This window comes from Sceloporus undulatus, chromosome 7, assembly GCF_019175285.1.
Source record: "Sceloporus undulatus isolate JIND9_A2432 ecotype Alabama chromosome 7, SceUnd_v1.1, whole genome shotgun sequence".
Taxonomy (NCBI): Eukaryota; Metazoa; Chordata; class Lepidosauria; order Squamata; family Phrynosomatidae; genus Sceloporus; species Sceloporus undulatus.
The window spans coordinates 23,635,913-23,656,974 of NC_056528.1; the positions used below are offsets into that span (position 1 = coordinate 23,635,913).

A 21,062-nucleotide genomic window follows, 5' to 3' on the forward strand; every position below is an offset into this window, starting at 1 on the left:
ACGAAGGCAATGGCCACACCGATGGTGGTGCAGAAAAACCTGGCCTGGAGAGCAGTGGACGCGTCTGAGGCAGGCTCTGGAAAGAAGGGGGTCTCCTCACTGTCCGGTCCCATAAGGCCAGTTGAAGCTGCTGCCAGAGAGGAGCATGTCCCGGATGAGGGTCTCAATGGGGGTCTTGCCCACCAGTCTCATGAAGAAGAGCTGCGAAATGAGGGAGGCAGGGACGGCCCGGAGAGCCGGGAGGCGGAGCAAAAGTCTGCCGAAACGCTGCGGCTGGGAAGGGTACTGTGCGCGGACGTACTCCGTCAGTGCCACTTGCGCCTTCTCCTGCAGGTTCTCCACATGGGCCGGATCTGAGAGGCCACAGGCATCTGCAGACAGCAAGGAAAGGGATTAGGTACACTCCAGCCTCAATCCTAGTTGGTTCAGGTCTAGGTTACGTACAAGATTGCCTTCTCCCATATAATCCACCCCATTAACTCAACTGGGCAGAACTAGACTGGCATTTTCCACCCAGAGGATATTTTCATCAGCCACCCCTAAACTGTGGAATGACCTGCTGGGAGAGATTCGACAGCAAAACATGCTGTCTGCTTTTAAAACAGTACTGAAGACTGATCTATTCAAGCAGACCTACCAGTCAACCTATGACTTTAAATCGTTGTATGTGGATGTTGATTCCCACCTTGAGCCTTGGGGAGAGGTAAGAAATAAATGGTGAATTTTACAGCTTAGCAGAGACTCAAATCCAGATCTCTGTCCCCGAAATGCAAAAACCTCTTCTACTTGTTTCATGAGAAGGAAAGAAAAGTGGAGAGTTCTACCCCCGACCCTGCGAGGCGGCCTCAGAAACGCACCCACCTGGGGTGAAGAGCGCAATGGCTTTGAGACAGCTGTATTCCGCCGTGTCCACCTGCAACCGGTTGAGCTTCTCCACCTGGTCCTGGAAGATGCGGATCTGGTCCATGAAGGAGACAACGCGGTCGGCGGACATGGGGGCAGCGTGGAACCCGGCGGCCGCCAAAAGCGGGGCCATGTGGAGAGGGAGCGCAGACTGGGCGGCATTGAGGACAAAGAGTTCACTCCAGCTGAGACGCAGGAGGGCCACCTGGTCCGAGACGGGCAGTTCTGGGAAGAAGGGGATGTTGCGGGCCCACTCCACCGTGCTGAAAAGGAGCCGGGCGGCCAGCTCACAGATGTTATCAATGCCCATCACACTGCCCTGCTGGGCATACTGGGAGCTGAAGCGGGCCGTTGGGTAGGGCTCTGCCCGCAGCAGCTGGGAAATCAGTTCCGAGACAGGCTGCCCATTGTAGTACTCCCCGCTGGGCATGGCGTTGGGGCTGGCGCTCGAGTGGGCAGGAGGGATCCGGCCTCTCTGGACAGCTGGAGGAAAAGGTGGGCAGGGGAAAACATGATGAGCAGCTGACATGTAAGGAGGGAAAAGGCTAGGATCGCGGCAAAAAACAGAGAAGAAGACAGAGGAGAGGGAGACAAAGCGAAGTAGATGGAGAAGGAGAAGAGAGAGGCGACAAGGCAATGAAGAGGAGGAAGAAAAAGTGGAGAGGGAGGAAAAGAGAAGAGAAAATAGAGAAGGAGCTGTGGAGAAGGGCATGGATAAAGAGAAGAGATGAGGATAAGAAGAAGAGGAGGAGAAGGATGAGGACTAGGCAGTGGAGGAGAAAATGGAACTCAGTGGTTAGACAGAGGATGCTAAGCCAGGCAGGCCTTTGCTCCAAGGTAGCACTGGTTCTCAAAATACACACCTGGGTTTGGGTTTTGGGCTTTCTGGAGTAATCCTCCATGCAGACACTGACACACGCAACCCACACTGAAGCCTGAAACTGGCGGAGAAAATCTCCCCGTCTGCATACCCTCCAACCGTTCCTCCCACCTTCTCAGTTGCTGTCCCAGTTTCTCTCTCCTTCTCCCCTTGTCCTCAGCTTACTTCAAATGGCAAAAGTTGTTTGCACTGTTAGCAGGGGAGTGCGCAGGCAAAAGCAAACTGCTGCAGCTTCTCTTAGTGTGCCTGTTTTTCATAAATTGCAACTTTTGCCATTTTGACCACACTCTGGTGTTGGCCGGCCACGCCAACTGGGAAACTGGTTTTCCCAGTTTTTATCCGGGGAAACGCTGGGAGGACATGCTTATTTAGTAAAAAGCTGCAGACCCAGGAGCCTCCTCCTCCTGCTGCTCCTCCTCGGCTTCCCTTTTGCCTGGTCTTGTTTTCCAGGTGCGACCTTTGCCTGCCTCAGGTGGCCTCCCAGGCCCCGGGGGCACTCCAACTCCAAACAAGCGGCACCTGTTCGACCGGTCCCTCGGCCGCCTGCCAGGTCCCTCTGGCAACTTGGGAGGCGAAGCAACGCATTCTGTAAAGGAAGGCTTGGCCTGAACTCTCTGGCCTCGGGACCTGTGTTTACACACCTGCCGATTCTATCACTTTGGCCTCCTTCCTGGTCTCAGTCAGGCTTAAAGCTCAGCTTCCCCTGACCTGAAGGCACTTCTCTGCCCCACAGGATCATTCCCTTTTCCCACTATCTGGACTAGAGATGGTCTTGATCTATGACTGAGGAGGACTGACCAACTGCATGAGGGCCAAGGGCCAATTCCCCCTGGACCCTCCTGCAGGTCACCTATGCTCAAAGCCACCCAAAATACCTCCATTTTCCTCTGTGGTCCCTCTCAAAATGGCTCCCTGTATGAGGTCTTGGGCTCGAAAGACCCTTCTCTCCGTCCCACCATGGTCACAGGTACGGTTTGGTGGAGAGGTGAGAGAGGGTGCCATCACCCTCATAGGCTCATCTGGGGAAGACAAAGGAGACAGAGTCTCTTGGCAGCGGCTCCCAGGCTGAGGAACTCCCTGCCACAGGAGACTCAGTTCGCCCCAGCTCTGTCCTCTTTTATTTCCCCCACAGGCAAAGACCTTCTTATTTAAACAGGCCAGCTTTTTAATTGGGGTCGGGTAAAAGGATAATGCACTGGGCATGCTGGCTTATTTTTAAGATGTCATTCACACCTAATGTGTTTTTAATGGTGTTCAGATTGGATTGATTTGATGGTTTAATGCTTTTTTTTAATCAACCAACTCCCCCATTTTGTACTGCATTGTTTTAACTATTTCAACAAGCTTCTGGAGGCCTCATAAAATGGAAGAAAGGCTGGGTATAAATCCTATTAATGCATTAATTAATCAACTGAACGTCAACAATGGATACTAGCCCTGAAGAGTAATTCATAGCATTGGACTTCCAAAGCAGAATACAAACAGGTTTCTCACCTGGTTGACATAACAAAGAAATCCTATTCTTACCTGCCTGCAATACCTTCCTGCCATCTATGTGGGGGAACAAGGTGGACTCTATATAAAAGAATAAATTGGTACAAGGAATCGGACATCAGAAGCCGCAAACCATGGCCAGGATGTTTCATGAATGAATGCAGGTTGACACTGCTTTAACTGCCATGGCCCCATGCTATGGAATTCTGGGATTTGTAGTTGAGATATTTTGTCTTCTTTGAAGAGGTGCCACAATAAACTACAAATTCAACCACAGGATGAAGCCACGGCAGTTAAAGTGTCAAGCAGTATTCATTCATTCTGCAGCAGGCATAGTCTTCCCCAGGATTTGCTGCCTTGCAAAGAAAGTCTCCAAACAAAATGCTTAGGACTCAATGCAAAGCAGAGTCTTCTTTTCCCCATTAAAACATGCTACAATTGGGGCATATCAGCCATTAGTCCTGCTCTGGACAGACGCACGGACTTACCTTCTTTCCTCATTCCGACACGGAAACACTTCTTCAGGCGGCAATATTGGCATTGATTGCGATGGTGCTGGTCAATCTGACAGTCTCGATTTGACCTATAAAAGAGATTATTAAAAGAATCAATTTGAAAGTATTGTATATCTTTCAGTTTGAAACGGTTTAATTTCTGTGCCTTCAAGCTGTTTCCAACTTACAGCAACCCTATGGCGAACTTAGCATGTGGGTTTCTTTTTGAGGTTTCTTCAGAGGGGTTTCGTTGTTCCCTTCCTCCCTAAGGCTGAGAGAGTGTGACTAGTCCAAGATCACCCAGTGGGCTTCTACAGCTGAATGGGGATTTGAACCCCGATCTCCCAGTCTCCTAGCCATCACTCCATCCAATATCCCATGGTGGCTCTTTTTAGATTTTTTCAGAGGTTTGCCTTTCCCTTCCTCTGAGGCTGAGAGAGTGGGACCTGTGCAAGGTCACCCAGGCATTCAAACTAGTTTCTTAGGATGCATCTATACTGTAGAATTACTGCAGTCTGACGCCACTTTAACTGCCATGGCTCCATTCCACAGAGTCCCAGGATTTGTAGTTTTGTGAGGCAGGGAAGGCTAAGGACCTTGTAAAACTACATATCCATAGGATGGCATTATAGCACTTAAAGTGGTGTCAAACTGCATTACTTCTACAGTGTACATGCACTCTTAGCCTGCTGACAGACTGCAGAATTAATGCACTTTGACTCTGCTTTAACTGCCACAGCTCCATCTTAGGAAACCCTGGGATTTGTAGCTGGTTGTGATACCAGAGCTCTCTGACGGAGAAGACTAAACATCACAAAAAACTGCAAACCCCTGGATTCCCTAACATGGAGGCAGTTAAAGTGGTGTTAAACTGCATTAAATCCACAGTGTGGATGCAACCATAGCCCAGCACTCATTGCACCATTATGGCTCCTCCATTTTTTAAATTAAATTCCTTCCGAAGTTCCCAAATCCACCTTGGAGGAATGTCTCTATGGGGCTAAACCCACCAAGTGTGAGTCTCCTGGGTGTCCCCCTTCTGACCAAAGGAGTGCCTTTTCTCTGAGGGTACCCCCATTGCCTAGTTCTTCTTCTGGGCTTCCCTTACTGTCGCTGCAGGAAGGACATTGCTGGCATTTTTCTGCCTCTGGCTTTGCTAGTTCATGCTCTTGCGTGACAAGAGAGAAGGATGGCTCCTGACTCTCCCCAGGAAAGTGTGGGGCTGAGAGAGAGATCATGGAAACCCACCTCTGAAACCTCAGAGAGTGCAGACAATCCTCCGCCAGGATCCCTGGCTCCTTTCCTCTTGAATGTTGGCACCCGGGTGGGCACCTGTGTTGGGGCCAGGGGCAAATTCCTCCCCAATACACACACTCACATTCACACTCACACACAAGCCAAGATGGGATACCTCTCGTCGCTTCCTGCCACCATTTTGAGAAGGAACGCAGAAGAAAATGGAGATATTTGGGGACAGCGAGAGCCAGGATGGCACAGTAGTTTGAACGTTGGGGTACGACTTTGGAGATTGAGGTTCTGTTCAGTTTGGGACCCCAAGGCATCTTCCAACAGTTAAAACAAACACAGCTTTTAAAAAAACTGAGCATATAAAAGTTAAAAAGTAATTATTTAATTAGGCAAATACTGTAAATATAAAATTAATCTAGCCATTAACTATATTTGTTTTAACTGTTGTAAGGTACCTTGAGTTGCAAACTGAGAAAAATGCAGGATGATGATGATAACAATAATAATAACAATACATTAAATTATTAACAGTGAAAATAGAAATCATTTGAAAATGTCAGATGAAAATTCAGCACACTAAACATTAAAACCACCAAAAGGCCCACCAAAACAAGAGACGCAGTAAAATAGCAAGGAGGGCTCCCGTCTAACCTCTCTAGGAAGGGGATTCCAGATCCTGGGAGCAGCCACCAAGAAGGCCCCGTCTCCCGCGCTCCCACCAAATGTCAATGAGGGGATGGAGAGACCGAGAAAGCCAACCCAAACGATGCCAAACCAAGGGTAGTTTCCTACAGGAGAATATGGCCCTTCAAACAACGGGAATACAATGCTCATTCCCATTGTAGTGAAATGCAAACACTGCACAGAGGCGGAAAAGCAGGGACGCGACTGGCGTGCCGCGGCGGTCCTAATTATGTCATTACGGCGGCCAATTACTGCAAAATGCCCAGCCTCCAAGCGGAATCCATTTTTAAATAGTCAAATCAGTCCGGGGACTTTGGGGACTCTCCGATTCTTAATGCGTCGGACTCCAACTGCGCCAGAGAAAGGCATGAAAGGAGCCCTTGTGGAGAACACAAAGCAACAACCCCCTTTTTTTGGAAGCGGGGAGCGATTCTGGGTTCAATTACTCCAACGACAAAGAGCGAAGGCCGCCCCGCACAGAATATGGCAAACCCACCCACCGCAAGGCGAAGAAAGGAACGTCCAAAAGTCCCAATTCCTTTGGGAAAACATTGCGTCCCAGAGAAAAGAAGCCACCCACAACACAACTTGGATTATTCACAACTGTTGTTGGTTGGTTGTGTGTTGGAATTAAGAGCATTGAAAGCACAGGAGAGAAAGGAAGAGAAGGTGGCATCTGCTAAATTAAGAGGAAGAGAAGAATGAACTTCAGATCTTTATAGAGTTCAAGGTAAAGAAGATCTTTTTTCAGGCAGAGTTTGGAAAAGTTACTTTTCTGCAGACTATTCTGCGTGGAATAGATTTTTTAAAAAGAAAACTTCCAAGTTCTGGTTTTAATCAGCAGAAACAGTGTTCAACCTTTGGTTCTATGCGTATAATAAAGGAATAAAGAAAAGGTAGGTAGATAGACAGACTGATAGATAGATAGCACACATAGAGAAACAGATAGGTAAGTAGATGGAGATTAGGTGGATGGATGGATGGGCTGAGAGAGATACAGGTAAATTGGTAGAACGCATACACAGAACATGTATGTACCTTACACAAGAATACACACACACGCAACCAAGCTCCTGGAAGTCTAGAGACAGAGTCCAATAACCCGCAAGGCCTGGCTTCAGAAAAGGAAGAGAGTGGCCTTTCCACACAGCTCCCTTTGCAAACCCTCCAAATTCTCTTTGCCATTTCTCCCATAGAGCTGCAGGGAGATATTTCTCCCAAAAAGAACCCCCTGCCTTTGAGTGAAAATCCCCGCCTTGTTGAGAAATTCCCCAGGGGTCCCAAGGGAAGCCAAATCTGACACCTTCCTCCCCTCCCTTGGCCCCGTCCCGCCCCGCAGGGCTGTGCAACTCTGGCACCGGCACCAGATCCGATTCAGCATCAAAGTGAGCAATGCATGACTTTGGTATACACTTCTGTTACTGCTCCTGCACCCACCTGGATCCTCTCCATGCATTTTCTGTTCTCGCCATCTTGACATTTGTATATCTGCCTCCTCTTCCCCAAATTCCCCTATAGCTCCAAGCTCCATGCGGTACCAATATGGACTACCTCGCAGGGAGGTCGCACCATCCCTTGTGATACCCATACACTCCTGGCCCTTTTTGCAAATAAGGGCTCCTGGAAAGCATTTCTTGGGAGCAAACAGCTCCCTGTCCATAAGATTATGTCAGGTCTCCATGGCCTTCAAAGAAGTCCCAGAAATCTTTGCAACAACCCCCCTGTAAGGTAGGCTGGTGTTGTTGTTATCATGGCACCCTCTTCTTCCCAGATGGGGAGGACGATGCTGAGGGGTGAATCCGCTGCACATTTTACTCTGTACAAGTCACTGGCCTTTCTTGCCCCTAAAATAGATTCAGCACCTTGGAGAGCACTTTTCAAGTTCAGACTGAAATCCACAGCAGATTTAGATCTGGTTCCACCAGACGTTCCTATAAGAGTGCTGGAAAAGAGTGAAGGGATCCCCAGCAGATCTCAAAGCAATAGCCCCCCCCAAAGGGTCCCAAGTTCAATTCCTAGCATCCTTTCCTACACCTGCCTCCAAGTTCACTCACAAATAAAGCTTTCCCTCTGCCTCTTGACATCCTTAGTAGGCCAGGTTCAAGCTGAGAAGTCAGGTAAGCGGCTGCTCTCCAAAGACTCTGGACTACAGCACCCATTCTGCCTACTCACCAGCCTTGCTGACCTGGGGGTGCTTTATGGGACTTGTTGTCCAAACTTTCTGGAGCTTTGCGGCCTGCTTGATGCTCCTCTCTAGATATAGCCAGACAGCATGGGACGGAAAAAGAAAGGGAAAAGTCACACACGCTTTGCCCACGCCAGGAGGACGGGAGGCTTAGCTTTCCTATGGAATATCAAGGTCGCCCTGGGTGCAATCCTGAGACTACTGCTTGGAAATTGACCTTTTAAAAGGCCTCTTGTCATTCCTTCAGAGTAGGCCGTCCCCAGACTGCATCTGCACTGGGGGATGAATGCAGTTTGACACCGCTTTAATCTGCCATGGCTCCACCCCATGGGACCCTGGGATCTGCAATAGCTCTCTGACAGATGCAGACACTATTTTCATCTCCAGGTAGTGAAGCCAAGGGGACCCCTCCTGAGCCGCCTCTTTTGGGGTGTCCACACAGCACCATAGGATCTGAGAAGGATGTGCCCCACAATCCTCCATGCAAACAGGAGAAAGGCCCCTGCTGCTCAGGGCTGCTCCTGTCCTCCTGTCCTCCTCTCAGAAAGCTCCAGCCAGGTCTCAAGCAAGTAAGCCAAGCTGCACACTGCCAAAAGGAAAGGTCCAAAGGGGCCAGAGCCTCCCCAGACTCAGAAACCAGAACAGGGTTGATCCATATCATGCCTAGGAGTTATGCCTCTGCACAGCTCAGCTCCAACTCTGGAAACCAGGTTGAAGGCTTGGAAAGCCCTTGGAGGCCCTTGGGCAAGGAGTCCACTCTCTCAGCCTCAGGGCAAGGCCAGGGCAGGCCTCCTCTGGGCCCCTCCGTCCCAGAGACACCCACGAGGCCTGGGTCCCAAGGGGCCTCAGGGCAGAGAAGGGCCACGATCCCTCTTGCCCCCTCCCTCGGGAAGCTGGCCTGCTCACCCCGGAGCCCCACAGACACAGGCAAAGCCATAGACAGAGAGAGAGTGGGAATGGGCTTGGCTGCCCAGGGGGGCTCTGGGGCCCCCTTCCTCTGGGAGCCCCCTTTCTCTCTGGGCCCGGAGAGCCCCAGATCCAGGGCTCCGAGGGGCTGCCAGAAGGGCCTGGAGGGGGAGCCCAGAGAGGTCCCAGGCCCAGCCCTGGCGAGGAAGGCCCGGGGGGTCTCCCGGTGTGTCGGACCTGCAGGTGTAGCTGAGGTTCCTGCGGATGCTCCTCTTGAAGAAGCTCTTGCAGCCCTCGCAGGTGAAGACGCCGTAGTGCTTCCCGCTGGACTTGTCTCCGCAGACGCCGCAGTCCACCTGCAGGGAGGCCCCCGACGCCCCGCCGCAGCCCGGGACGCCCTTGCCGCCTCCTCCGCCGCCTCCGCCGTCCTCCTCGTCCTCGTCCTCCTCCTCTTCGGGCCCGGCGTCGCCCGGCGGAGAGGCCGAGTCTTCCTCCGGCAGCCGCGGCGGGAAGCGGCCCCTCTTCCCCAGGGAGCCCGCCGGGGAAGGCGCCTCCTGCTCGCCCTGCGGCTCCTGCTGCTGCTGCTGGCCGTTGGGGTGCCCCCAGCCCCCGGAGACCATGGCCATCGCGGGGGAAGGGGGCCGGCAGGAGGAAGGAGGGAAGGCCCAGCAGAGAGAGAGAGAGAAGGAGGAAGGGGAAGAGGAGGGATGCCCAGCGAAAGGAGGAGGAGGAGGAGGAGGGGAAGGGATCCGGGAGGAAGGAATCTGGGGAAGGGCTCAGCAGCCGGAGGGGGTCCCGGTCCAGGGCAGGCTTTCCCGGCTGCGGCTGACCAGGAGGCCTCCCTCCCAGAAGGAAGGCTCCCCCTCTTCCTCCCGAAACTTCTCCCCTTCCTCCTTCTTCTCGGAGTTTCCCTTCTTGGTCCCGAGGGAGCCGGGCTTTGGGGGCCGGAGGGAGGGAAGGGGGCCCTGGCCCTGGCTAGCCGGCCCTCCTCCGCTTCCCCCGAAGAAGGGCAGAGGTGGGCCCCCGGGGAGGCCTTCGGGGGGAGGCCCTCTTCGAGGGGATCATGGCCCAGAAGCAGCAGCTGCGGAGCAGAGGGCCAGGCCGCCCTTCGCCTCCTCGGGGCAGCTGCAGGGGCCAGGAGGCCAGGGACGGAGAGGAGGAGGACTGTCCTGGGCCTCCGTCCGGCCTCCTCCTCCTCCTCCGCTCCTCCCTCGCCACCGGCCCTCCTCTTCCGCCGGCCCCATCGCCAGCCTCCTTCCTTCCTTCCTTCCCTTTCCCTTCCCTTCTTCCATCTCCTTCTCCTAAAGCCCTGCCGAACCGGGTCATCTCTCCAGTGTGGATGCAGCCTTGGACTTAGAGAATCCTAGCATCCGAGAATTGGAAGAGACCCAAAAGGGCCATCCAGCCCAGCCCTCCTCCTCCTCCTCCTCCTTCTGCCATGCAGGAACTCTCCATCAAAGCAGCCCCTGGGAGAAATGGCCGCCCAGCCTCTGCTGAAAGGCCTCCGAGGAAGGAGGGGGTTCCACTGTCCAACCGCCCTTCCTCTCGGGAGGCTCCTTTTCCTTCCTCAGATGCATCTTCCCAAGAAGGGATCCTGAAACCACTTGCAGACAGACTCCCTGAAAGAATACCTTGAAGACTCAGCTGTGCAAAAGATAGCAGGAGCTTTCCTAGACCCAAACCAACACACCGACACAGCTATATGCCTCCAAATTCTACCAACATTAACAACATTCAAAGAAAGACAGCTTCAAAAGCACAGGGAGACACAAAAACTTTACTCTCAAGTCTAGGAAAGCTCATGCTGCCAACTTATTTTGCACAGGAGCTCTCCAAGGAGCCTTTGCAAACCCCTTTTCCTGGCTGCCATGGCTAGGCCCCCGAATCTTTGGGCAGGACCAGGAACCGAGGAGGACTTGAAGAAGTCCCCATTGAGTGTGACAAGGGGGACAAGGACTCCCCAAACCCACCCAAAGCTCCCCTGACCCCACAGCACCTAAGGGGACATTTGGGGATTGTAGCCCAAACACCTTCAAAGCACCAGATCTGGCCTGAGCAAATCCCAGGGGCTGGAGGCTCTCCTGGCAAAGCCACCTCTGAATCTGCCCAAGAAAACCCTGCACATTTCTTGGGGTCGCCATAACTCAATGCAGGACTTGTAGGCACAGACACACATATACACAGTGCCTACGGACCCTAAAGAGCCCATCTGGAAACTAAGCAGGGTCAGCCCTGGATAGTCCTTGGGTGGGAGAGGGCTCTATTTCAGAGGAAGGAACTGGCAAAAGCACCTCTGAGTCTTCCCTGCCAAAGAAAACCCTGTGAAATCCATAGGTTTGCCCTAAAAAGTCCACAACGCCCCTGCAAGGTGGGCTGGACCCTCAGTGATCCTCACCATTCCCATCCTGGTTTTTATTTGTGCGCTGCTTTTCCACCACAAGGCCCCAAAAAATGGCTTCCAAAAACCTCAAGGAAAGAGAAGATCCATTGTCAAACATCATAATAAAAATAATAACACTTTCTTTATATCTCGCTTCTCTGTTACAAAACAACCAAAGCGGCTGACATGTTAACAGTCCATACAAATTTTCCCACTATGGATATTTTGGGGGGGGACTAAACTCCCACAATTCTCTAAGAGCATGACCCCCAAAAGGGATTTTTTTTTGTGAAGACGCTGCGTTGCAGATCACTAATCGCATCAAAGTCAGTGAGTTGTGTTGATGGTTTGTGTCAGAATTTGAACTCGGATCCCTTTGGGAGTCGGGGATCTCCAGGTGTTTGGAACATCACTTCCCATCAGCCCCAGGCAGCCTGACCAATAGGAAAGGATGGTGGGAGTTGTAGTCCAAAGCCTCTGGAGGATTGGCACAAAATTAGGCGGCCCTCCCAATGTGGCTGGACTGCAGCTCCCATCGCCCAGCATTGCCAGCTGGAGGGCTACTCCAGTTGGATTGCAGTTATGGGAAGCCATTTTCTTTTTGGAAATGCTACCCACAAGCGAGGGAAGAGAAAGAGAGCGAGGGTTTGGCTGGGTGTGCCCACCCATCGCCCCCCGCCCGCCTTGGAAAGGGTCATCCAGGTGCTTCTGTGCTTGACCAACGCAGCAGAAAAGATCTTCGCTGAGAGGAGTTTTGTTAAAGAAGACCTTTAGACTCCAGACAAACACACTCTGCGCAATGAAACAATCTTTGACCCCTGCATTTGGTTGTTATGGGCCTCTAAGTCAACTCTGGCTTACTTTATAGCGACCCTCTCCTCCAGGAGGTTTTTTGGCCACATTTGCCCCAAGGAGGCTGAGAGAGTCTGACCCGGTGGGGGGGTCCTCCGAGGCTGAACCGGGATTCAAACCCTTGGTCTCCCAGAGTCCTAGTCCAACCTACAAACCACTACACCAGGCTGGCTGTAAAAATACATATTTACTTTGAGAGAAGGGGCTGGGTTTTTTGGCAAGAGGAGGCTTGCCACCATTCCCTTCCCCTGAGGCTGAGAGAGTGTGACGTGCCTAAGGTCATCCTTAGCTGAGCAAAGGTTGGATCCCCGCTCTTCCAGAGTCCTAGTCCAAGCCACAGGAGTAAAAAGAATTCAAAGATATAGCCGTGTTTGTAGAATCAGCATTTAGAGAGATCTTGTAGTGCCTTTGAGACTCACTGAAAGAAAGAAGCTGGCAGCATCTAAACAGCATATTTCCAGAATCTCGCACTTCCTTCCCAGTCGGCTCAGGCAAAAGCAAACCGCTGCTACCTCTCCTGCATTGTGTGTCCTTTCCCCCTTGATAACTTTTGCCATCTCCATCACACTCTGCTGTTGCTTTGTGTGTCCTGTGTGAGAAGCTGGAAGGGGCGAGACTCTGTGATGAGAGCATCTTTCTGGAATGTTCTGTGCACACAAGGGAGCCCCTCTCTTTCCACCGGGACGCACACACACACACACACTTACTCACAGACACACATACCAGCAACATTTGGCGGGCTTTGCCTCCCTTGCATTCTTGCCAGCCTCTGATTTATGGCCTTCGGGGTCTCCTCCTGGCCTTCCCACTCCTTTCTCACCCAGAAATAATAACCTGGGAACAAAAGAGGAAAGGAGTCAGATTCACAGTGTTTGTGTGTGGGTCTGTGTGTGAGAAAGTGAGATGAGGAGGGAGGAAGAAAGCTTGACTCCCACTTTCCAGAGAGATTCCTTGCCGTATTTGTATGGATAATTGTGAGGAGACACTTATCATCGTCATTAAAAATATATCATCATCATCATCATCATCATCATCATCATCATCATCATCCTGCCTCTACATAATGGGACCACCACCTCCACCTCCACCTCCTCCTCCTCCATAGTGATATATTTTTACTGTCAAATGATATTATTACCCTCCTATTCTATTTAATGACAAATTATTATTGTCTGTATTATAATTATTCTACAGGGAGCCAGTGTGGTGTAGTGGTTTGAGCCTTGGGCTTTGTTGGGCAGGGTTCGAATCCCCGCTCGGCCATGAAAACCCATTGGGTGACCTTGGGAGAGTCACGCTCTCTCAACCTTAGAGGAAGGCAAAGGCAAAACCCCCTCTGAGCAAGTCTTCCTAAGAAAACCCTGTGACAGGTTCGCCTTCAGGTCTCCATTCATCGGAAAGGACTTCAAGGCACACAGCAACAACAACTATATAACTATACTATTATCAAGTGCTGGAGGCTCTGTTTTAGAGGAAGGAACTGGCAAAACCACCTTTGAGTCTTCCTGGCTTAAGAAAACCCTGTGAGAGTCATGGGGTTGCCATAAGTCAAAAGGCAACACACACACTTTTGTGATTGGTGCCATGGGTTTCGAAGTTGTCGTTCTGTGTTGTCAAGCTTGGCTTCAACTTATGGTGAACCAGAGACCCGCAAGAGCTCCCTTGGTGGCCCACAAACCTGGGGCAGCAAACCTGGGGCAGCAGCCATGGCTTATTTTATTGAATCCATCCCTTTGTAGTGGGGTCTCCCTCTTTCCCTACTGCCTTCCGCTTTCCCAACCATTATCACTTTTTCTGACAAGCCAGGCCATCTCATGAGACATCATCCAAAGCGCAACTAGGTCTAGTTTTGGTCATTTTGGATTCTATTAAAAATTCAAGTCAGTTGGCCTTTTTTGGCTGTCCAAAAGAACATCCACAGAACCCTCTGTTTCCAAGGAGTGGGGTGTCTTCCTCTCTGTTTTAATTCAATGTTCAGCTTTCTCAAAACAGAACTCAGAAATGCAATGGACAATCTCGACTTTGGCATACGAAGATATAACTTTGCTTTGGAAGATCTTATCTAGTTCCTTCATCGCTGCTTTTCCAAATCTTGTCCTGGATTTCTCTATTATGCTTTTTTGGAAGAGATGCCAGACTTCATCATTAACTCAGGGCTCTTGGAAGGCAAGTTGGCCTCTCCCCTGGCCTCTCTCTCTCTCTCTCTCTGTCTCTCTCTATTTTCGTTGTTATTTTGACTTCTCCGAGACCAGCGTTTGCTCCGTGGCCTTCCCTCCTTCCAACCCCCAAAAGGTCTCCAGGGACTCCAGCCTCCATTCCTTCATGCATGAATAGACAGGATTTAATGGCCTTCCTTTTGGGGGGGGGGGGGAGAAGGAGGGGAGGGATGCTGGAATTTGGAAGATGTCCTGATAGAAATAACCTTACCCCCAGAAGGTTACTTCTGTCCTCTTACTAGAAACTTCCAGCCAGGTCCTGGTTGAGCGTCTCTCGTGGCTGGGTCCTGGATTGACTCCAGGTAGGCCTTGGGTGAGGTTTTGCTGAAGGAAAAAACAGGCCTGGGACTGTAACTTGTTTGGAAGTTATTCTGACCATCGCATTTGGTACTCTTTGGTACTATTACTGCAATCCAGTAATTAGATGAATTACTCATTACTCGAACCAGTAATTATGTGCTATGTAATTACACTGAAGCTGCATCCACACTGGAGAAATAACCCGGTTTGACACTACTTTCACTCTTTTCTGGCTCCAAGCTATGGGATTCTGGGAGTTGGAGTATGTTGTGGGGCCCAGAGCGCTCTGGGCCCACAACAAACTCCAACTCCCAGAATCCCATAGCCTTGAGCCAGAAAAGAGTGAAAGCAGTGCCAAACCGGGTTATTTCTCCAGTGTGGATGCAGCCCAAGTGACCCACGGCTGTGACCACTCCAGAGGTCATGACTTATTACTGGTGCTTCAGTTTGGAAAGGTAATTCAACATGTGATGCATTACCAAGGCCACCCAAATGCTCAACCTTTCACTGTTACTGCAATTCATAAAAAGTAACTTACTGAGTTATCCGTGGCTCTTTACTCTGACCATCCACCAGTGCATTACTCGTTGCTGTTACTGCGATCCATCCAGGCAAATTTCTGAGTTACTTGTGACTCATTTCTCCTGAGTATTTTCTGTAATTGCAATCAAAGATAACACAGCTTGCTGAGTTACCCGTTCTTCTTATCGCATGGGCAGGCAGCTATAGCCCAGTGGTTAGAGCAACCCCCATTTCCATGGCAAGGACAGTGAGAAGGATATGGGGAGGGAAGAGTAACGTTGGCATTTTGTATGTGTTGAGAAACCCTGTTTTTGGTGGATCAGAGCTCTAGTCCTAGCTGAAAAATCCAAGCACCTTCTGCAGCTCCCTGTGAGTTGGATACCTTAAATGCTTTGTGTGTTGGGGGCAGGCTCCCCCCACCTCTCTCAGGGGTTCGGCCATGTTGTCCCCTGTTGTCTCCCTCCTCTTTGCCGTGCCCTTTCCCCGTCACACGTGGAGACCTCTGCTCTCTTGACCCGGAGGCCAAGTTAACATTTGACCTTGCTGGGCCCTGGAACGCAGCAGCACGGCTGAAAGGCAAGAGAAGAGGCAGAGGAGGAAAAGTTTACTCGTCCTAAGTACACAAAGATCTGTTTGGAAGCAGGGATGTAGCCAGGGGGGGGGTTCTTGGGGTCCGGACCCCCCCTTCCGTTCGAAAAATGAATGGTGTGTGCTGCTGCACCGCCGCAACCAAGCCCCATTATAATGGTGGCACTTAGTCTAGACCCCCCCCTTCCTAAAATTCTGGCTACGTCCCTGTTGGAAGAGGACTCTGGGGTGAGCAAGAGAAGGAAGGAAGGAAGGAAGGAGAGATCCACACAGAGGCTGGATGGCCATCTGTCGAGTATGCTTTGATTGAGAGTTCCTGCATGGCAGGGGTTGGATTGGATGGCCCTTGGGGGTCTCTTCCAATGCTATGATTCTATGATTCTAGGGACTAGCAGCATGGAAGTGCTTTGCAGTGTGAAGTCTGCAAAGCGGAGCATCAGTGGGTTTGCGGCCAGCCCTGAAAGCCATTGGCTTGAGGAAAGTGCATCCTTTGGGTGGAATACAAGTACCAGAATCCATTCCCAGCTGTGTTGGGGAGGATTCTGGGTACTGTAGTCCCCCCCAAGAGGTCACTGTCAACATCAGAGGCTATGTAATACCAGTTGCATACAATTCCCCATGGTGACCAGGTGTCTTCACCGTGAAGGAGGACAAGACACCACAAAATGTAGGAAAATTGAAGAAAAACAGATAAAAACTCAAAATACTCATAAAAATATGAATGCATGCTTCTTAGTCATGGTGAAAATGGAGGCCATTATTGGAATTCCTCTTGGATAGAAGGTGGAAATGTAGGACATGTCCTGGAAAAGGAGGATGTCTAGTCACCCTGCAATTGTGCCACTTTTTACAGGGACAGAGCCCCGAAAGTCCCGGTTTCTCTCTCTGTCTCCCACTTTCCCTCAGCTTACTTCACTCGCTGCAGACAACATTGCTTCTAGATGGTAGAATTCAAAGACATATAGTGGTGTTAGTCTGCAATATCCGTATGCTCCAACCACTGCACTACACTGGTTCTCCCATTCCAAACCCCCAAATCCCACTGACCCAAATCCCATTGAAACTGGGAAGTCTGTGTGTATGGGGAGCAGAGAAGTGTAGGAAGGACAAGGAGAGGGGACTGGGAGTCTCTAGACAACCTTCATTCTCTGCAGAGCATGATACATACAATGTGCTTCTTCAGGCCAGGCTCAGAGAGAGACCAGAGGAAAGGGGGGGGGGAAGAGGGGGTTATTTTGATTATTTTAAAAAATGTCTCCTCCTCCATCAACCTCCGGCCTTTTCATCCTGCTCTCGATGAAGCTTGACCTCTCTGCACAAAGCCCCCTCGGCCCCAATTTGAATCTGAAAGGGGGTCTCAGGGGAAAGAGCACTGACCTTCAACCTGTGGGTCAGCCCCTCCATCGTGGCTGTCACTGGGAGCCAGGCCACCTTCCCCTGGGAAACCCTCCAGGGAGGAGAGGAGACGGGACTGTGGGGAAGGATGGCGCAAGGAAAGCGGGGTTTGGGGGAGAGCAATCCCACCTGGACCCCAAAACAGGGGGAGGCAGGCCTCAAGCCTTACAAGGAAGGACTGAGTCTCCCCCAAAATGACCCAGAAGACTGCACCACCAAAACTCCTGCAGAGTTGCATCTCCTTAAGAATTATCAATCAGAATTGGACTAAAATGGACTAAATAACCCAACATAGACATAAGAGAGGTCTGGCTTGGATACTGGAGAGGGCTCTTGCCTCTTGAATGCTTGTGTAGAAGAAGGAATTTCACCAAGGGAGACTTAGAAATAACATCCTAGAAGGGACCCCAAGGGTTAAGTCCAGGCCCTTTGGCCACACAACTCAAGCACTCCTGAAAGATGACCACCCAACCTCTGAAGAATGAGCATCTACCCCCCTCCAATGCAAATCTGTTCCTTGTTAAACAGCTCTTGCCTTCTTCTGAGGCTGAGAGAGTGTGATTTGGCCAAGGCCAGCCGGTCTGAGCGGGGATTCAAACCCTGGCCTCCAGAATCAGAGTCCAGCGCTCCAACCATAACACCCCTCTGGTAATCTAAAAGGAAAGATACACCCGGTCATTTATAAGTTTCAGGGAAATGGAAAATGACCAGGTAAACACCAAGGAAAAGCTATTCAGGTTGAACCTTTTCCTTACATTTCAGATGGCTCAGCTAGAATGCTGAAATCTGGGCCGGCTTGTTGTTCAATAAGTTGCTGCTATTTTCAATTTGCTAACACCTCTATTCCTGAACCCCGATGGGGCCAAGTTTCCTCTTCCGTTCATGGAAGAAACCTGGTGTCTGAGCCAGAAGAGAGGCTGTTCCTTTGGGAGGATGGCTTGGGCTGAGAGATAATAATGAGGAATGGTGGTCAGACAGACAGACCAGCCCCTGGGAAGTGGAGAAGGGCTCTCGATCAATAGATTTGTTCAAGCCGACCGATACTGTCTGGAGGAGGGAAGGAAGGAGACAGAAAAACGGATGAGGCACCCAAGAAGGAGAGAAAACGAAGGGAAAAGGAAGGAAACAAGAGGAAGAACAGAGAATTAAATACTTGGGGTTCATGTGGATAAATAAACCAACTTCCTCCAGGACTGAATACCAACTTATTGGGGTTCATGGAGATCAGGGAATGGTCAGGAAACTTGTTGGGGTTCATGAGACAGTGGGGCACAATCCCCTGGAGCAGTCAGGCTTCAAAGGCCTGCCAAAATCTTTCTTAAAAGTCTTAACATTCCTGCAGAAAGATGGCAAGCAAGATGCCAACCAAACCTCTCTGAGAAAGGCATTCAAGAGATCCTGAGGGCATCCATCAAGAAGGTCCCGTTCTCTCCTGTATTTCTATCAAATGTACCTTCAAGGTTGATGGGACTGAGAGAAAGGTCTCCCCAAAAGGTCTCAAAACACAACAGATTCTGAACAGTAGAATTTGCTGTTATTGTTGTGTACCTTCAAGTCATTTCCAACTTATGGCGACCCTAAGGCAAACCTATCATGGGGTTTTCTGGGGACCACAGCTGAAATAGAAGACCACAGCCCTTCAAATAACCAGGCCCTGAGCCGTGTAGGGCTTTAAAGGTCATCCCCAGCACTTTTGAATTGTGTCCAGAAATGGACTGGCAGCCAGGGAAGCTGTCGCAACAAGGGAGTTGCTGTGTGCTCCATTTTTTAGTGGTAAATACGCACACGCACAAAACGCACACATGCACACGCTCGCCTGCCCACATTTCCATCTGAAAGCCACGCCAAGCTGGGATCAGGTGCCCTTTGACACTTAGCTCCTGGTCCGGGTGACCGTGAAAAGCATCAAAGCATGTTTGGAGGAAGGAAAATTAATAGCCTTTTTGTCCAGAGGCAGTTGCTCCCGGAAGATGGATTTCTGGGGAAACAGAGGGCAAAGGGGGGGGAGGTTGCGCTGGGACAACAGGCCCTTGTCCCCCTCCCAAATCTCCATCCAAACACCCTGCCCCTGCATTATGTCTCTGTGCAGGATCCACATGCGTGCATGTGTACAGAAGCAAGGAGGAAGCAAAGCAACAAGACTGCTCCCAAGTTTCTCCTGGATCCCAGGAGGATGCAGTTAATCACTAGATATGTACATCTGTATGTACTGTATATAATATCCAAGTCTAGAAATTTTAGTCAAAACAATGACCCAAAATACCTGGGTTGACTTATCCATGGGTCAATGTAAATACTGTACTTTAACTCTCATATATATATATGAACCATCCCCTTTCTCTGAATAATGATAACAGGCGAGAGCTTTGTCTAGCCTGGGAGCACCAGAAAGAAGCATGGATCCCCTCTATCTACTCTCATCCATCTATCTACTTTAGGATGAAAATTCTGCCTGCCAGAATTTTCTACGTTCTTTGGCATTGTTTTCCTTGGCATCATCCTTTACATCCTTTGTTACATGCCCCTAAGTTTTACCCCCAACTTATCCATGGGTCATATCAAAACCCATCATTTTGGCCCCAAAACCTGCCCTCAACTTACACATGAGGTCGACGTTGAGTATATAGGGTCTATTTCTGTGTGTATATGTGTGCGTTTTGCTTTTGTGTTGTGTGCCTTATGGCAACCCCAAGGCAAACCTATCACAGGGTTTTCTTGGCAAGTTTCTTCAGATTGCCATCCTCTGAGGCTGAGCAAGTGTGACTTGCCCAGTGTCAAATAGATATATTTACCCAAGTCAGATCATGTCAAATTTTATTTGCAGCAACTGATGTAAGGAAATGAGGAAAGCGGGAACAAGAGAATAAACTGGGATGTTATAAAGTGGGACAGCAGAAGAGTAATTGGGACAGTCGGACTGCATGGTGTCTTAGTTGATGCTACTCAGAAGCAAGTTGAAAAGAGGGTTAAAAGGCTTATTCCCTGATCAGAGGGCACAGGGGTTGCAGTTGAAATCTAGATTTCACTCTTGCCGATGACTTTGCCTGCCTTGCCGCCCTCTGACCCACAAATTCCATTTATAATATTCAGATATAGAAGAGACGTACAAGTCCAGCTTCGTTAAATATGTAAAATGTCAAATATATGCAAATCTGCCCAGCAAGCAAAATATCTCGCTTCGCTGGTGCTTTTGAAAGCTGTTTGCTGGAAACGGTTTGCTTGGGCAACGTCCTCATTACTTGAGATATCATTAGAGGTTCCTAATTATTAGCTGGAATTTTATCCTCCTCCAAATCCCCGCAAGGACTTTAAAAATGAGGGCATTAAAACCGACGTATTTGGCATACATTTCCTAGGGTTATATCCCCGCCTCGGCCCAGTTTCTGGCAGCAAACGCAGAGGAGGGCACAAAACCTCGTCTTTCCCTGTTGGTTCAGGCAAAAACAAACTGCTGCAGCCTCTCCTACTTTGTCAGTTCTTCCTCATTAATAACGTTTCCCATCTTGACCACACTCAGATATTTTCCATCTCTGAAAAGGTACACAAAATGCGTCAAGAGGGCAAACCAGAGCTGGAGGAGGGAAAGGCCTTCCTTCAAATCAACCTCATTGCAATAAAAGGCTGACCCAGGGGAGAACTATGGAGACCTATTTATTGATTTCCTTAATGAAGCCGTGGCCAAAACGTTCAACTCTGGCCGGCAGCTGAAGGGGCAAGACAGCATTAAAATATTTTACAGGGTCAGAGGGGTGAAAAGCCAGACAGACAGACACCAGAAAGGGAGAGACTGGTTGCAACACAATTTCCAGTGTTAGTCCTAGTCTGGCCCTCAATTCGGAGCCATGAGGATTGGCACCTCGCTTTGGTTTTAGCATCTTGGTGGTGTAACAGACATTTTGCACAAGGAAGGTCTCAGGTTCAGGTCCTTCCAACTTCAAGTAGGACTAAGGTGTGAAACCAAGGATGGAAATTCTTGCATCTGGGACCAAGGATGTACATTTCATCCTCATAGGCA

At 50.1% G+C, this 21,062-nt stretch overlaps 1 protein-coding gene across 10 annotated transcripts in view; it reads right to left on the reverse strand.

Moving 5' to 3' along the window:
- Positions 1-6: 6 nt before the first annotated feature.
- The window catches only part of NR2F6 (nuclear receptor subfamily 2 group F member 6), a 23,302-nt gene continuing 2,246 nt past the window's right edge, over positions 7-21,062 (reverse strand). The window contains exons 1-8 of one of the 10 annotated variants that reach the window (XM_042480308.1): positions 9,032-10,025; positions 7,876-7,956; positions 3,766-3,860; positions 3,311-3,358; positions 2,659-2,802; positions 862-1,386; positions 638-692; positions 234-371 (exon numbers count right to left, since the gene is read on the reverse strand). In XM_042480308.1, coding sequence (XP_042336242.1) covers positions 646-692; positions 862-1,386; positions 2,659-2,802; positions 3,311-3,358; positions 3,766-3,860; positions 7,876-7,956; positions 9,032-9,420 — 1,329 coding nt within the window. In that variant the 5' untranslated portion in view covers positions 9,421-10,025 and the 3' untranslated portion in view covers positions 234-371; positions 638-645. Of the gene's footprint in view, positions 372-637; positions 693-861; positions 1,387-2,658; positions 2,803-3,310; positions 3,359-3,765; positions 3,861-7,875; positions 7,957-9,031; positions 10,026-12,749; positions 12,861-15,080; positions 15,198-21,062 lie in introns of those variants that run through there. The other 9 variants (XM_042480310.1, XM_042480300.1, XM_042480301.1 and 6 more) reach the window with 9 other exon arrangements.